Raw genomic sequence first — 15078 nt, forward strand, 5'->3', positions numbered from 1 at the left:
TTAGGAGACCAGTCCCTGTTTTTTTTCAGCCCAGCCCAATCTGCTCCCAGAGGCAAAGTGCGCTGAGATTAGAACATGGTAGGTGTTGGTAAGACTCCATGTGAAAAAGTAGAGGGTTTTTGCCACTCAGTAGCAGTGTTGTAGGCCTTCCTCACAGAAAGAAGGAAAATAAAATGTATTTTTCAAGAGGAGAAACAGTCCATTGCTGTGGATGTTTAGGCAGAAGACCACGGTCATGAGCACAGCTGAGGAAAGCATAGAAGTTTCCTACTCTTCCTAAGCTTTTAGGTTCCTCTTTTCCTCATTTCTTGCTGCATCCCTGTACATTTTATAGCATCATGAAACCATAAGACTAGAAAGAACTTAGGGGTTTACCTTACCTGGCCTGCTCCAAAATACCCTCATTGATTTCCTTTAGTGATTTACCGTGCAACTGGTCTTCAGTTAGATGGGTTTTGTTGTTGATGATGTTATTTTAAAAATACTTGAGACGTTTGCATTTCCATTTGCTGTGAAGTAAACTGTTTTCTGCCTACTCTTGTGCCCAAGGACAACTCCACCGGGGAGGACAGGCATGCAGCTGCCCCCTCCGCCCCCGTCCCTCGGCCACCCCTCAGCCCCACACCCCGCAACCATGGGTTTTGTAATGCCAAGAGGGACTCGCTACAGCCCTCTGAGGTTTTTTGAGGTGGCAGTCTTCTGCTCAGGTTGGTAATCAAATGCACCAGACGGCAAGAAGCACAAGGCTTGCACTGGCATCTTGCTGGAGAGAGCACGTTGTGTGAGCTTTTGCCGTGGGCAGAGAGGGTTTGCCGGTGTACTGGGGATGACTGGAAGCGTGCGCGGAGGGAGAGCTGGGAGAGGTGGAGAGCCAGAGCTTGGCTTGCTCTGCCCGCTCCTCTCCACATGCCCAGCTGGGGGCTCGGAGGACCACCACCATAAGCCGGGCGTGCAGGCAGTGCGCTTCAGCTCTTTCTGCCCATCCACAAGCGGAGAAGCAATATACGGTGTGGAGACACAAAATGATTTCCTGCTTTTGCCCGTAGCACTCGCTGATAACAAACCAGCCCCGTCTCGCTGGTGATTTCTGGATTTATGCACATTTACTTTGGACGGAGGGAAAGCACGGCTCCTATTTTCATACTGGGTTCTCACATGAAATAATGGGGGGAGAGGAGAAGGAGGAGGGGGAGAAGATGCAGCTGCAAAAACAGTCAGTGAAACATAAAAATCCCTATTGTTTTGTTGTAGCTCTCAGTGCCCTTCAACTTCTGGGCACAGACAGGGCCCCCCCCTGCTCAGGTTCAATACACAGGGGAGCCTTGGGGCTCTGAGCTCCCTCCCTATTTTCCCCAAGCCTTGCTGTCAATTGTGCTTTTGTTCAAAGAAAAAATTTAGCCCAATGCATGCTAATTTATAGCCAGGGAGGCAATTAAAAAAAAAGTTTATTATCCTTCCCTCCCGCCCCTCCAATGGAGTGGGTTTTTTGGTAAACTCGGCACAAACGGATGTCAGTAAGGGGGGGGGAACAAGGCCAGGAACCAAGCACAGATCTCTGCATCATCGACGTGTGAAATGGGACAGCCTTCCAATTCGCCCTGCCTGCCTGAGCTCAGGAACATGCACATTTCATGAAATTATAGGCACAGAGGCACAATACTGCACACTTGCACTGTACACCTCTCGTTCACGTAACTAGTTCAACAAACATTGTTTAAACATTGAGGAAAGAAACCTCCTAACATAGCTGCCGCGACAGCAAAGTAACCGTATAGTCCTTGCTCACCCTCTGCCACCAGTTTCCCTCTCCCTTGCAAGTATTTAATTCCAGCCACGGGCTTCTTGCTGATAAAGCAGGAGGCAGGACTCAGATCTGCAGCGATACATGCACCGCTGACTCTATCCGAGCTGCATCTCTAGGTAGGACCGGGCATGCAGCGTTAACAGGAAGAGCTTCTGGTGGCACCCCACAGCGCACCAGACCTGCACAAGCATCGCTGTATCTCAGGGACTGCTGCAAAAGCAAGCCAAGAAGGAGGTCAGGTATCGGGAAGCCTAGACCAGGTCTTGCCAGCAGCATGAACTTGTCTGCTGTGTATCTGAGGGTACTGTGGCCATGTGCCATGCAGGGACAGGGTTTTTACCCTCAGCAAGCTTCGCTTTGGAAAATTCCTGATGCGTGTGCTTGCTACCACAACCTGAATAACGTTAGGAGTGCTAGCAGAAGTAGGAATAAAATCACAGGCGTAAGACCCAAAGCTAGGAGGATCTACGTGTAGCACCTTATGGTATTAGTTTTGCCACACAGATGTGGGCGTTTCAGGGTTAGTACGGGAAGTGACAGCCCCAAAACAAAGTGAGGATATCTGAGTTCTCCCCCATGGGGCACCCCATTCCCCGTGCCCCCAAGCGAAGGAGGAGAGCCCCCCCTTCCAATGAGGGATGCTCACAGCTGGGGGGGAGGGAAGGGAAGGGGAAGAAAGGGTGAGGACCCCCGTTCTCCTTTCTCTTCATCTTCCTCATCCCCTTCTCCCTTCCCCATCCCTTTCTCCTGACAGCAGGGAAGAAAAGCAGAAAGGAGCACCCCAAAACTGCCGCCAGCACCCCTAGCCCTTGTGCCCCCGCACCCGGCTTGGTGCTAAAATCCCCAAACCCAGGGTGCAGGGAGAAATAGCAAATAGGGCAACACACCGTCCCTGCAAGCTTTTTTTTCCCCCCTTGCTGATATTTATAATGGGATCTAGCACCCCACACTGCCCGGGAGCCTGGCCGCTCGCGGAAGGGACCGAGGGGGGTGGCGGTGGGAGGGCTGCAGCGAGGGGATGGATGAAATGCAGCCAAAGCCGGGCTTGCTTTCTTCTTTTTTCTCTCCCCCCCCTCCAACTCAAAACGAGAAATTACTGCCCGAGGAGCAGATACTCTGTCTTACTGGCTCGTAAAAAAAAAGTTTTCGAAGGCTGCTTTCCACCAGAAACCTTTATTTCCCGTTGAAGGCAGAATTAAGCCGACACGCGTGAGTGCGTGCTGCCAGAGCTGCGCCACTCTGCGCCGCGCGTCGCGGGGAGAGCAGCGGAGCAGTGGGCTTCGGGCACAAACCCCAAATTTTGGGAAGAGCCGTCTCAGGGGGAGGACTGGAGCGGCCCCAGGAACAAGGAGGGACCCTTAGGAAGAGTTAAAGCTCAGTGTCGGGTTGCTTCTTGATAGTGCAGAGAACATGCTGTTCCTGGAAGGGGGCTGTGGCTGGGAAATGCATCCCTTGCTAAAATACCGTTTGATGCTTGTGTTGAGGAGGAAACCAAAACAATCTCTTCCTTTCAAGCCCCGGTTTCAAAACAAAACCAAAAGAGAGAGAGAGAGAGGGAAAAAAAAAAGCCTCTAAATTTCCAACTGCAGCTTTGAACAGCTTTCCTAGCGATGTTTTCTTCAAAGCTCGCAGGCGGACTGCCCCTGTGCTCCCGGGGTCCCCCTGCCCTCCCTTCCCCCGGTAGGCTCAGAAGCAAATGCTCTGCTAAATAATTGCTAGAATTTGGAAAAAAAAAAAAAAAAAGAAAAAAAAAAAGGAGAAGAAGAAGAAGAAGAAGAAGGGAAAATGCGCACCAGCATTCAGGTGCTAACCTACTTATTTGAAAGTAATTTATTTTCCATTTTGCCCGTTTTCCCCCTTTAAAACAGAACGCTGAAAGAAAGAATAAGTGCTTTAACATTTCAATGTTGTGCTCCGGTAATTACTTTTTCACTTTTCCCCTAAGTTCCAATGTGAAAACCTCACAGGGGGGTCTTTGCTGCAGCAGGGCTACAGTTCCCAATCCCAAGCGCAAGATCTGCAATTACAAACCCATTCGGTGCCCTTCCCTGTCATTAATATGCACAAAATCCTGCTGCTAATCTTATAATCTGTTTTGTTTCATCAATTGCTTGCCTAGCACCGGGCAGGAAAGAAAGAGAGGGAAAGAGAAAGGAAGAAAGAGGGAAAGAATAAAGCCGGAAAACACGTAAAGCTTCCTAAAGTAAACTGAAAAACAAATAAATCGGATTTTATTTCTTATAAAGCACAGGTCGTTAGGACTGTTAAATGAGAGCGGGGTTTTCCGCTGCAGGGGGAGCCGAGAAAATCAGGGAGAAACCTGACCGTAAACCCAGCGCCAGGAGCCAACGCAAAGGTTTGCGACTCCCGCTCCTCCCGAACGAAGTTGCTGCAGCCGGGGGTTATTCGGGACCCCCCCCTCCCCCCGGCGCTGCCCCGCGCCCTGAAAAAGCTCCCGTGAAACAATGGAGACGCAGGATTTTTGGAAATCCGCTCCCCCCTGCAGCCCCCCACCCCACCCCGGCGGGGTATTAAGGGAATAAAACAATCTCCGCCACACGGGTCCTATTGAGATTAATGAAAAAATTATGCAAAAAAAAAAAAAAAAAAGAGAGAGAGAGAAAAAAAAGAAAACCCAACGCCGTATCTCATTTTCCTCTCCCTGCGCCAGGCCTCGCCTCCGTCCTGCCTTGCACCTGATGATTTATTAACGCAATCTGCAGGGATAGCTACAAACGCGCCCAGCTCCGGCTTGTCCCCCCAGCTCATCGTCTAAGTAATTGTTTCTCATTAGTCCCGATAATGTTTTAATAGCGTTATCCATAATTTAGCCGGCCGGGAATTAATAACGGGGGGGGGTGCCCTCGGACTCACGGGGGCCGTGGCCGTGGGTTCACCGGCTCAGCCCCAGGTGCCTGCACCGGGGGGAGCGCTGCAGCCCCGACGGCACGGAGCGGGTTCTTTATTTCCCCCCCCCCCCCCCCCCCCCCCCCTTTTTTTTTTATTTTCCCCTTCTCCTCCCCTTAATTCAAGCAAAAATAAGCAAAATGTTTAAAAAGTGCTGCTCAGAGACGGAGGGGAAAAATAATAAGCGAGCAGATGGGAGGAATAAGCCGCTGCGACTCCATACGTAAAATGGCCATGGAGGCGGTGAAAAATGAAACTAAAAAACAACTGTTTTCTATTTACAAATTTAAATAAACAGAACAGCCTTCCCCGCGGTGTTTGTCTAAGTGCAGCAGCATTGCTGCTGTGTAGGTCATGAAAAGGTTGGTGCATAGTTTAAAACTTCCCATTCTGTTAATTTCTTAAAGAACAGTCGTTCATAGTCTGAGCACAAAAGCTCATGATTTAATGAGGAACAGAAACAAAATCTCTGATTGTTGGTGTTTCAAACTTCATTGGAGTCCTCTGGCAACCACAAGTTGATCCTCTGCAGCTTCAATACCCTTTAGCCCTCCATATAAGAGTACATGCTGAATAGAGGACAATGCCTGGTTGTTATGTTTATTTACCCTTACTACAAGCTGGGTTAACCTCTTCAAAACAGCTTTACTAAGCCCGTTAACCACACGGCCCACATGACCTGTAGCCGTATCCCTAATGTGATGTAAATCTGACTCGAGACCATATGCACAAGTTCTGCTGCATTGTGCCTCCGAAAACTACAAGTTTATTGCCGGCCAGCCCTGCCCGGGCTCCGCGCTTCCAGGAGGCAGCGGTCTCAATAGCGACCACTCGAAAACCAGAGGAAAGTCAAGAGTCTCTCATTGTTGGGGCAATATTTTTAATGGCTGTTGCACATATACAGAAGGGGGGTGACGAGAAGCCCGTACAGGGTAATGATTTTCATCGCAATTATTTCAGCTGGTGCATAATTATTCAGGGCTTTGCCCTTTCTGACAGGACTCGTGCACAGGGACGGGAAGAAGCGAGGGCTGAAGAGGCGACTGACCCGGTTTCCACGTGTTATTTTAACGGAGCTCGCCGCTTATGGTGTGCTGTTATCCTTTCATGAAGTCATAATCCCAAATCTGCAGTAATTATCGTGATGTCGCTCGGTCTGTGATGTAACTTCATCGCAGGCTATGAGTACAGGAGCGAGCGGTGCTTCGAGTCGGGAATACTTTTCATAATTAGCAATTCTGGCAAGCAAATTATGACAGATCTGCAAAATGTAAATGAATTTCTGCTTAAGCGTGATGTATTTAACTTTTTTTTTTTCTTCCCCCCAAGTATTATAGTCATCTTTTAAAACAGCTACTGTGGCCCCATGGTGAGAGCTTCATTTACCAGATCATTTTTTCTTGATGGCTGTGGCAAGCGTAACAATGTTCCGTGCCTGCTTCAGTAATGGCATGTCTATCATGCTCCCGTGGAAAGTAAACGCTCCCTGGAAAAGAGAGAATATAAACTTCCTGGAGGGACCTTTGGAAATCATAGCTTGTCTTTTTCTTTAAAAACACATCCGCTAAGCCAGATGTTGAGATCCCCCAGGCAGCTGGAACAAGTTTTAGGAGAGAAACTAAACATGGCGAGGCAAACGCATTTAAAAAGAAATGAGGTGGGAGCTGGTGCTCTAAAGATGAGGCAAAAAAAGGGGGGGAGAGAGAGAAGTAGAGGCAGGGGGTGCTTCAGCCCCCGCAGCCTCTCCAGGCTCCAGCATCGCCCCGTGAGCTGGGCTGCGTGCCGGGTGCCAAGAGGGGGGCACAAAATGCCATGTGGATGGAGGGCACAGCCACGTAGCAAAGGGGGAGAACCATCATCTTCCTCAGTAAAACAGACATAGGGCTCTGGGGAGAGGCGGGGGGGATTTCTGCATTCGGGGTGTGCGGAGGTGGTGCTGCTGCGCCTCCCCGTTAGGTCTCCCCTGCCTGTGCTCAGAGCAAGGGGCTGGGATGAAATCTGGAAAAAAAACAACAAACAATTGCAGTAATATCACAATTAGTGCCATAATATTGCCCAAATCTTCTCTGGAAACAATGGAAGGCCCACCTGCATGCTGCATGTAGGGAATTTCCCAGAACTGACCCTGAACTAGCCTGTACACCTCAGCAGCTGTGGTCGGAGAGCCAGAGCAGATCTGAGCTTCACTTCGAATTTCTAGGGACTTTGTGTTGCTACCGTGCTGACAAGTTTAACATAATTAACTATAAATTGCAGTTAAACAGAAGAACATGCATTAAGTAGGGCCAAACCCGAGTCGTTACCTTGGATGTTTTAATCTATGCTTGTCCTGAAGAGACAGGACCTTGACCGTATAATACTGTGCATCAGGATATACCGAAGTTCAGTGGGGGAAAAAAAAAATCTTATTTGTAATGCTCGTAGTACTTTGACACATTCTTGGAAAAACAAACCCAAAGTTATGATACTGAAGAATTTAGGACTGAGGGCCTGTCTCCAGCGTTGCATCCCTGTGATGTGCACGGGGTGTGCAGCTCTTGGTACGCTGCTGCCACCGACATGGGACCCCCGGCCGGTCCTAGATTTGACAGCGAGCGAGGTGAGGCGAGGAGAGGGAAGAAAGACAGCGGCGGGTGTGCATGTGCATGCCCAGGAAGAGCAACGCAGAGCGGAGCGAGCAGCTTATTGTTGTCTATTTTTCTTGGAAGAATTGATAATAATTAAATAGAGGAATCTAATAAACCAAGTGAAAATATTGCCCATTTACTGAAACGTTTATGAAATGCGTTGCTCCAGTGGCATATTTAGTTTGACTGAAGCAGTATTAATTAAATACTAAATCACATTGCAGAACAACTAAAACAAAAATCCATCTTAAACAGTAATCTCATACAAATTGATATCATTGCATGTAAAGGCAAGCTGTATTAAACCCATTAACAACCTAATAGTTAAAACTCTCATTTTATTCTACATAGGATTTCATACTATAGCTTGCAGCATTTTGGGGGGGGCGGGTTACAGAATAACAAGACTGACAGACACTCGGTCGTCGATGTTTCAGACTGAATTTTTTGTTTACAGAGCAACCATTCAAACCTACATTAATAACAACAATATTGCTATTAATATTAGTACTAGTAATAGTTACAGTAATAATGATAATGAAAATAATCCACATCATGCCTTTTCAACAAAGGCAACACCTCGGCCATTTTCATTTACATTTTTAAACACTCACAAAAAATGCAGCCTCAAATTGTTCCATTTATCAACTGTTGTGAAAACAAATTAGGATCTAAATAAACATGTTATGACATTATTCTCCAGAATAACTCAGGTCTATGCCATGGTCTAAAACTGCTGGTTGGTGCAAAATACATTTTTTCACTGCAAGAAAAATGTACTTTAATTGTGCCTATTTTTCTATGAGCATTCAGTCTCACAATAGCTGTCTAAAAGCAAAATTCCGACGTGGCGACAGTGACAAGAGGAGATATGTTAAGGTCTGGAAGTATCCTTCCTAGCCTTGTGAAATGGCTGAGTTAGGAGCACGGCTGTCCGAAGTAGTGTTGCAAGCAGTCTGCGAAAAGAGGTGGGCACCTAGCAGTGGCACTTCTGATGGCTGGAGGACTGAGCCACGGGCTGGAGGTCCTGCCCATCCCCCTGCCTGAGTACGGGATGCCCTGAGGCTAGGCACCTTTGCAGGTGCCCAGGTTGAGCAGGATGAATCTGGGTCAGAGCGCCTTTTTTCGAAAGCAGAAATTAATGAAACAACATGTCTGTCCCCTGCTCATTACAGTAACATGTTTAGAAAGGAAAACGGGGTAGCAGTGTGTGGACACGTGAACACCGAAACCGCTTCAGATGCGTGGTGCGTTCTCTTGTCAGTATGCAACTGCAGTTTCGGTTGTTACCAATCTGAATTCTCAAAGGAAAAAAAAAATGTTTATTTTCTAACAGCAACGAGTAGCACAAAGAAGTTGGCTTCTCTGCCTGTTCACTCCGAGGCTTAATTTCTCCCTGCTAATTTACAGTGTTGAGCTGAAGTCCAGAAAAAGAAACCAATTTTAATGCCATTGAATATACCCTATTCACTGCCTCTCTTTCCACCCACAGGTTTCAACAGATAGGAAATACCAGTAATTACAGCTTTGTCCCCATGCTCTCTTTTCCAGCTCTGGTAGATGAAATTTGCCCTTAACATTCTTTTGATTTTCACCCACACTAATATAAAGAAAACGAGACTTTCTATAAACACCATTTACTTTGATAGTGCCAATCTGGGGATCGATTTAGTCATAGATCTAAATTTTCTTTTGGGCTAATTTTCTCAATGGCATCACATTTCCAGCCGGCACTCGGACTTCCAGCGGTTAAACTGTTTGTTGCACGGGGCGAGAAGCTGGCGGTGTGAAATGCAGGTGCACGGTGCAGGGCTGGGCTCCGCACTGCCGTTTGCATGGCCTCAGCACCATCGCTGTGCGCCTCCATCAGGGAAGGTGGTTGGGAAATAGCAAGGAAGGCAAAAGCAGGCAGTCCTGGGAGTCCTTCCCAGGCGAGGAGGGGCTCACAGGTATAACCCTCTGGACAGCCCTGGGACGGTACCCAGAAACACGGTGCAGGAAAGCCCATTAGCTCCTCTTCTCCCTACTTGCTCATCCGAGCGGCCTGCTGGGGCCTCAGAGGCCTCCAAGGCCTCACTCCTCCATTGCCATCTCTTGATGTGGCCGGTGCCATATCACTTGCTGCATCCCATGGGGACTGCACTGTATCTGAATGTAATACGTTCGCCATAGCGTCCAGCCCTCTGTTATTTCAGTAGTAACACTCACAAAAATGTAGCAGCTATTTCCGCAACGCACAGGCCATGATAGTCTCGGAAAAAAAGTGGGCATGGTCAGCCCCCAGAGCCACAACGATCCAGCCCACAGGTGAAGGAGGTGGTAACGCAGGGTTGACAGACAACAGTCATGTTCCCAGGCATGGGTTTATGAAAAGCTGACGGTGCAGGCTTATGAAAAGGGGTTAAGTTATGCATTAGGAACTAAATAACGAGGTAAGTTTCCAGGTGACTGTGGAGAGGCTGAAGAGATTTGGAACCAAACCTGGCAACACAAGGGTTTGGCAGAGCTTGTGCTCGTACCTGACGAACCTCCTATTGGGTTATTGTAGCCACTACCGAAACCACCTCAGGTCTAACAAAGCTCAGTGTATAACTGGGGGGGCTCTTCACTGGCAACTTAGAAGACAACTCTGGTCATGCATTGCCATGAATCATGGACACAGCTCTTGAATGTCTCACATCTACACATCATTTCTAGAGATTTCCTTCACCCATTGGAAATGAGCATCATGTAGCAGAAAGAGTTTCAGCATTGATCTGTTAAATGCCATGGCCCAAGGATGAACACATCAACGCAGTGGTTCCTGGAACACAAAGACCTTCTCTGTGTGCGTGTATGTGTGTGTGTAACAGCATCCAGGGACTTCTGCCCTGTGAAACTTTTTGGGGTAGTTAAGAGCTTGATAAATCTATACTACCATCTTGTAAAAGTAACATGAATTTTATGGCAAGAAGCATTTTCTCTTCCTAGGAAATAAATGGCCAGAACTCAGAGTTAGAGATTTCTGTATCTGCTAGGGATCAACATGTCCTAGGGGGACCAGGAAAGGGGAAGAAACTACAGAGCCAACTCTCTTGCTAGCATTTATCATGCATGGAAGAATTGTGCTAACTTTGTGTGGACAGGATCTCCAGTGAGAGATCCTTTCATGTTTTTTCAGGCCAGGGAAAGTAAAGTCTCATACTTCTTCACCTCTCCTGAAACCTTTTCATCTAATATGCAATGTTACGTGGCTCATGTTGTTTTACTCCCTCCACCTTTTGCTTCCTTGGGTACCACCGGGTAAACTAGAGAAACAAGCTGGTTAAACTATCAGGGTACACAGCACTTCAGGGACCGCACAGCTATTTGGCACACTTGTCTCTGAGCAGTGGCTTGGATGAAAGACAATGAGTTAATTAAAGTGAAATAATAATTGTTCTGGGACATGTGGGACAGCGATCAGACAAGCAAGTCCCCCTTGGCTGACAAGATGGAAGAATTAGAGGTACTCCCACACCTGGGAATGCTCGTGGTGTTTTCCTCAGCATTTGTTCTTTCTGTGCCTCTATGCACGTCCATCTGGATGGCTGTGATGAGCTCTCTGTGAGGGCTACTGCAGACCCTCAGTTCTTAGACCACTGGAAAATATTAATAACTTGCATCAGTGCTGAATGTCGGGATCAGCTTTCCTAAGGGGTAGCAAGTACAGAAATTTCAAAGTACCAATGAAGCCCTAAAAGATCCAGGAAGTCCACTGGCCTGCTGTTCGGTGACAGATGTGACTCCAAACACGAGCACTGGTTGTGAGGACTCTGTGCTCTGTTTTGCGAACCACTGCTGTTGCTACTAATTACCTAGACCTTTGCTAATAAACCTTTGATTTGATGCCCTGTTCTACCAGACCTCATTGTACATGTAGCCAGCAACTTTAACTCCTGTCTGACAGTGGTCAGGCCTTTCTTAAAGATACTTGTAAAAACTACATTAATTTTGTGGTTTGCCTATAGCAGAAAACAAAACAATCATCTTGCATCACGTGAAAGAACACAGCCAATGCTACTATGCTTGGTTGTTGTGTGTGTAAAGGTATGGACTGCTCCGGGCAGTCCCATGTGGAGACAGCCAACTTTTTCAAAAGCTTTTTACTCTGGGAACTTTGACAGGAGATTTAGGTTTGGCTTGGAGGTGATAGGGGATGCTGGTGAGAAGGTAAAGCTTTGGCATGGAGGGACCTCTGGTACTCTGGCCAGTGCAATAAAAAGGAGAAAGCCAAGGTCACATTCCATGAAATTGTAATACTGATAAGTAAGCATACGCTGCTGAATTTTGAATTAAATGTAGGTCTAAGATGGGATTTTGAATGCCTGTGGAATTGCCAGCAAATCTCTGCGTCTAGTTAGGTGACTTGCTCAGAAGACGAGCAGACCCTTGAGCGAGGGGAAGTCCTCACCCTTCCTGGCTGCTTCCTGAGATGATGTGCACCTAGGGCCTAGCAGAGGTGGGTGCAGGGGGACCAGGGAGCTCTGGTAACATCGGCCAGAGACTGTGTGTGAACACAGCCATTGTCCAAATAAATAATTACGGAAGTCCCCTTCCCACCCCTGTGACCTGTGGGAGCACTCTCAGGCAGATGCCAGGCTAAATGGAAAAGAGCAGAAAGGGCAATGCCAGGTGGCCAAACCTTGTGTGCCTCTGGCAAGGGGAGATGGAGCGCTCATTCAAACAAGCATCCTGAAGTCCAACAGATGCAAGAAACATCTCTGAACCACAGTTATCTGACAAAGATTTGCTCTTTTCATTGTAATGCAGTGGATCTTCCACTTATAAATCCCCAAAATCTAGTTATGTCTTTTTGGAGACCACAAAAATAGGTGGAATAAGCCCACTAAAATCTACCCAGCTCTGAGGCCATTATCTCTAATCCTGCACAACGTTAAACTGTCCTAAGGAAATGAGAGCGTTCTGTTCTGGAAGAATGGCAGATTTGCTCTTCTGAGGAGGGAAGGAAGCAGGTGGATGGCAAAGGGTCCTCCTAAAAAGCACGGCATTCAGGAAGATAATTCCCCCAGGGATTAAATGAAAACACACATTCTTTAAGCGCCCCCCTGCAGAGGAAATGTGGAAATCTCTGCTTTGGGGCTTAAAAAGAAGGCTTGGGTTTGCTTACAGGTATATGGACAAAAGAAAAGGGAGAACAGCTCGCAGCAAATGGAGCTGGGTCTGTGCCTGGGGGAGGAATGATTATCCTAACCACAAAGGAATGACTTTCCCTTGAAACAGAAGGTTGAAAACATATTTTTGGGGAAGTCAAGAGTAGGAAATAAGCTAACAGCTGTGATGGTGCTGAATGCAGGTTTAATTAATTTTTTTTTTTTTTTCCGCAAGTTGTAGCCAAAGACCCATTAGAGAGAGCTGGGTCATAATTCCACCTTTTTTTTTTTTTTTTTGATGAACTTCCAAAGGTTAGTGAGCTGCTAGGAGATGTTCAATGATATCTGGGTCAACTGAGCATGTTTTTAGGCTATAACAAAATAACGTCTCCCACTCCTCTTCTCCCACTCCTCTCTGCTCTCTGCTCTCTCCTGTCCTGCCTCCAAATCAGATCATCACGCATCTCTTGGCCTTCTCCTAGCATTTTTGCAGTAGGTAGGAAATGACAAAATAACTAGTGCAGTCACACAGGACAAATGGAAGACTCCACACACAGCAAGCTATACAAGCAGAGCTGTTCTGGTTGCGTATTTCCGTATCCTCTCCTTTGATCTCTTAGATGTTCACCCCTTTTCTGCTGTAACATTTTGTGAGGAAAGGCACTTAGAAACAAAATCTTTGGGAAAAATTAATGATCCCTGAAAAGGTTTGTCAAAAATTTCTTTTTGGCAAGAGGAGATGCCCAGGGAGTCTCTGTGACCTACTGAAGCAAGGGGCGGATGGGGAGGGGGTTCTGCAACGTATGTATGTACAACAGCAAGCTTCTGCAGCCTTCTTGCTGATGTGAAGAAAACTTTAAATATCACCACCTTTTGTTTCTTCTTACCTGTGCAAACTTCCACCAGAGTGGAAGCAGTTATCTGGTTCAGAGGATGTGTCGCTTTGTAATGCCAGACACAGGCGGCAGCCTGTTTGTGTGAGATAGGATTCTGCCTCTTGGGGAAGATGAAAGGACACAAAAGGTCAAGAAAAAAAGAGCAACGGCAAGGTGAAATAGAGATTAATTTTTACCTCAAATAAACCCCTAGTAGCAGTACAAGAACTCTGACAGAAAAGTCCTCTCTAGAGCTCAACAGGTAGAAAGGACTTTGTGATCCCTCCAGTCCACAGTGGGGCAGGAGAGATGAAGAACAGGGACCTACAAGGTCCTTTACTTCAGTCTTGAATCGTGTAATCTCCTCTGCCTGACATTATCGTTCCCAGCCCAGAGACAAGGGTCTGCCTTGCTCTCTCTGTTTCCCCTTGTGTGAGCCAGGCAAGCTGTTTTTCCATTTTATGGCTTGCCCCAAACTGCCTGCACTGCTGGGGACGGCCATTTAGGCCAGGATGGGCCAGAGGATCCTGCTCTGTCCAGCCACAGAAACTACTTCAAGCCACCGAGGTCTCCACTTTGCACTGTGCTAACAGCCTATTTAAGATCCCTGAACGAATGGCTGACACAGGGATTACGTTTTCTCTAGGTTCCTTCTCGCTGTGCTTGTTGCCTTCCTGTGTGCTCCTGTAGAGTAGGAAAGAATAAAATTAAAGAAACAGAAGACAGTCCTAGGAATATTAGTGCTTAGTTTCCATCCTCCGTCTCTGAAATGGATCCGGAATGGAAGAAGCCTAGAGAGCACACTGATGGAGATGCTGCTGCCAAGGAAATCTTTATTTTATAGCACAAAAACAGCTTGCTGGACACACATCATATCCAGCCAGTGAGCATCATGGTTATTACACAGAAAAATGAAAAGTAACTAATATTAAGACTTCAGTATCCTCAGATGCCCTTAATTAAGTCATTTAAAATTAACTTAAGTCTTACCATCATTGAAACAATTTGTTAAATACAGCCTAGAAAATATAATCTGAAGGTAGGTGCCTACAGGACACACAAAAAGCATTCGATACTAAAGGGGAAGGTGGCCATAAAATACAATGCAGACAAGAAAAGTAATAACAGCGAAGCTCATTCTGTCAACGGGAACGGAATCACCATTATTTTTGTATTCTGTATTTTTTCTAATTTCAGGTTCATTTTCTGAATAGGGTTGAGCAGCCATCCCTCACTGCGATTCTCTGTTTCAATTGCCTGAGCTATTGCAGAAGGCTGCTCCAGCCCCGTGAGAGCGGCAGGCAGCACAGAGAGGAGTGGCGAGGCAGCGAGGCTGCTGCTGCTGAAATTAACCGAAACAACATTTTGGCTGTTCAGGCCTCTGAATTCCCTCAGTAAGCCTCAGAAAGTGCCATCTGGTCTGAACACGACACCCCGTGTCAGGCCCTGCTTTGGAAACTGAGAGGGGCGGCCTGCGGGCGCTTGCTTTACCTCATAAGCACGGCCGGGAAGGGCTCGTCGTGGCCTCCGTGCTCTGCTTAGCGTTAGCAGCTTTTGGCACCGTGACAAGCTTTTGGCACTGTGACCCTCAGGAGGGTCACGTCCTGGAGGACGGGAGCTGCCCCTGGATGGACAGGGATGGAGGTGTGCAGCCACCGTCCTCCTGCGGCAGGCCGGCAGGGAAGCGACGTGGCCGAGAGCATCCCGGCCCCTCTGCCCCTGCGCGCTGGGCA

At 47.4% G+C, this 15078-nt stretch overlaps 1 protein-coding gene across 3 annotated transcripts in view; it reads right to left on the reverse strand.

Annotated features, from left to right (window-relative positions):
* Positions 1–5574: 5574 nt before the first annotated feature.
* The window catches only part of CLYBL (citramalyl-CoA lyase), a 160818-nt gene continuing 151314 nt past the window's right edge, over positions 5575–15078 (reverse strand). For 2 of the 3 annotated variants that reach the window (XM_066986341.1, XM_066986358.1), the window contains exon 8: positions 6204–6709. In XM_066986341.1, coding sequence (XP_066842442.1) covers positions 6242–6709 — 468 coding nt within the window. In that variant the 3' untranslated portion in view covers positions 6204–6241. The other variant, XM_066986351.1, reaches the window with a different exon arrangement.

The sequence above is a fragment of the Anser cygnoides genome, chromosome 1, assembly GCF_040182565.1.
Source record: "Anser cygnoides isolate HZ-2024a breed goose chromosome 1, Taihu_goose_T2T_genome, whole genome shotgun sequence".
Lineage (NCBI taxonomy): Eukaryota > Metazoa > Chordata > Aves > Anseriformes > Anatidae > Anser > Anser cygnoides.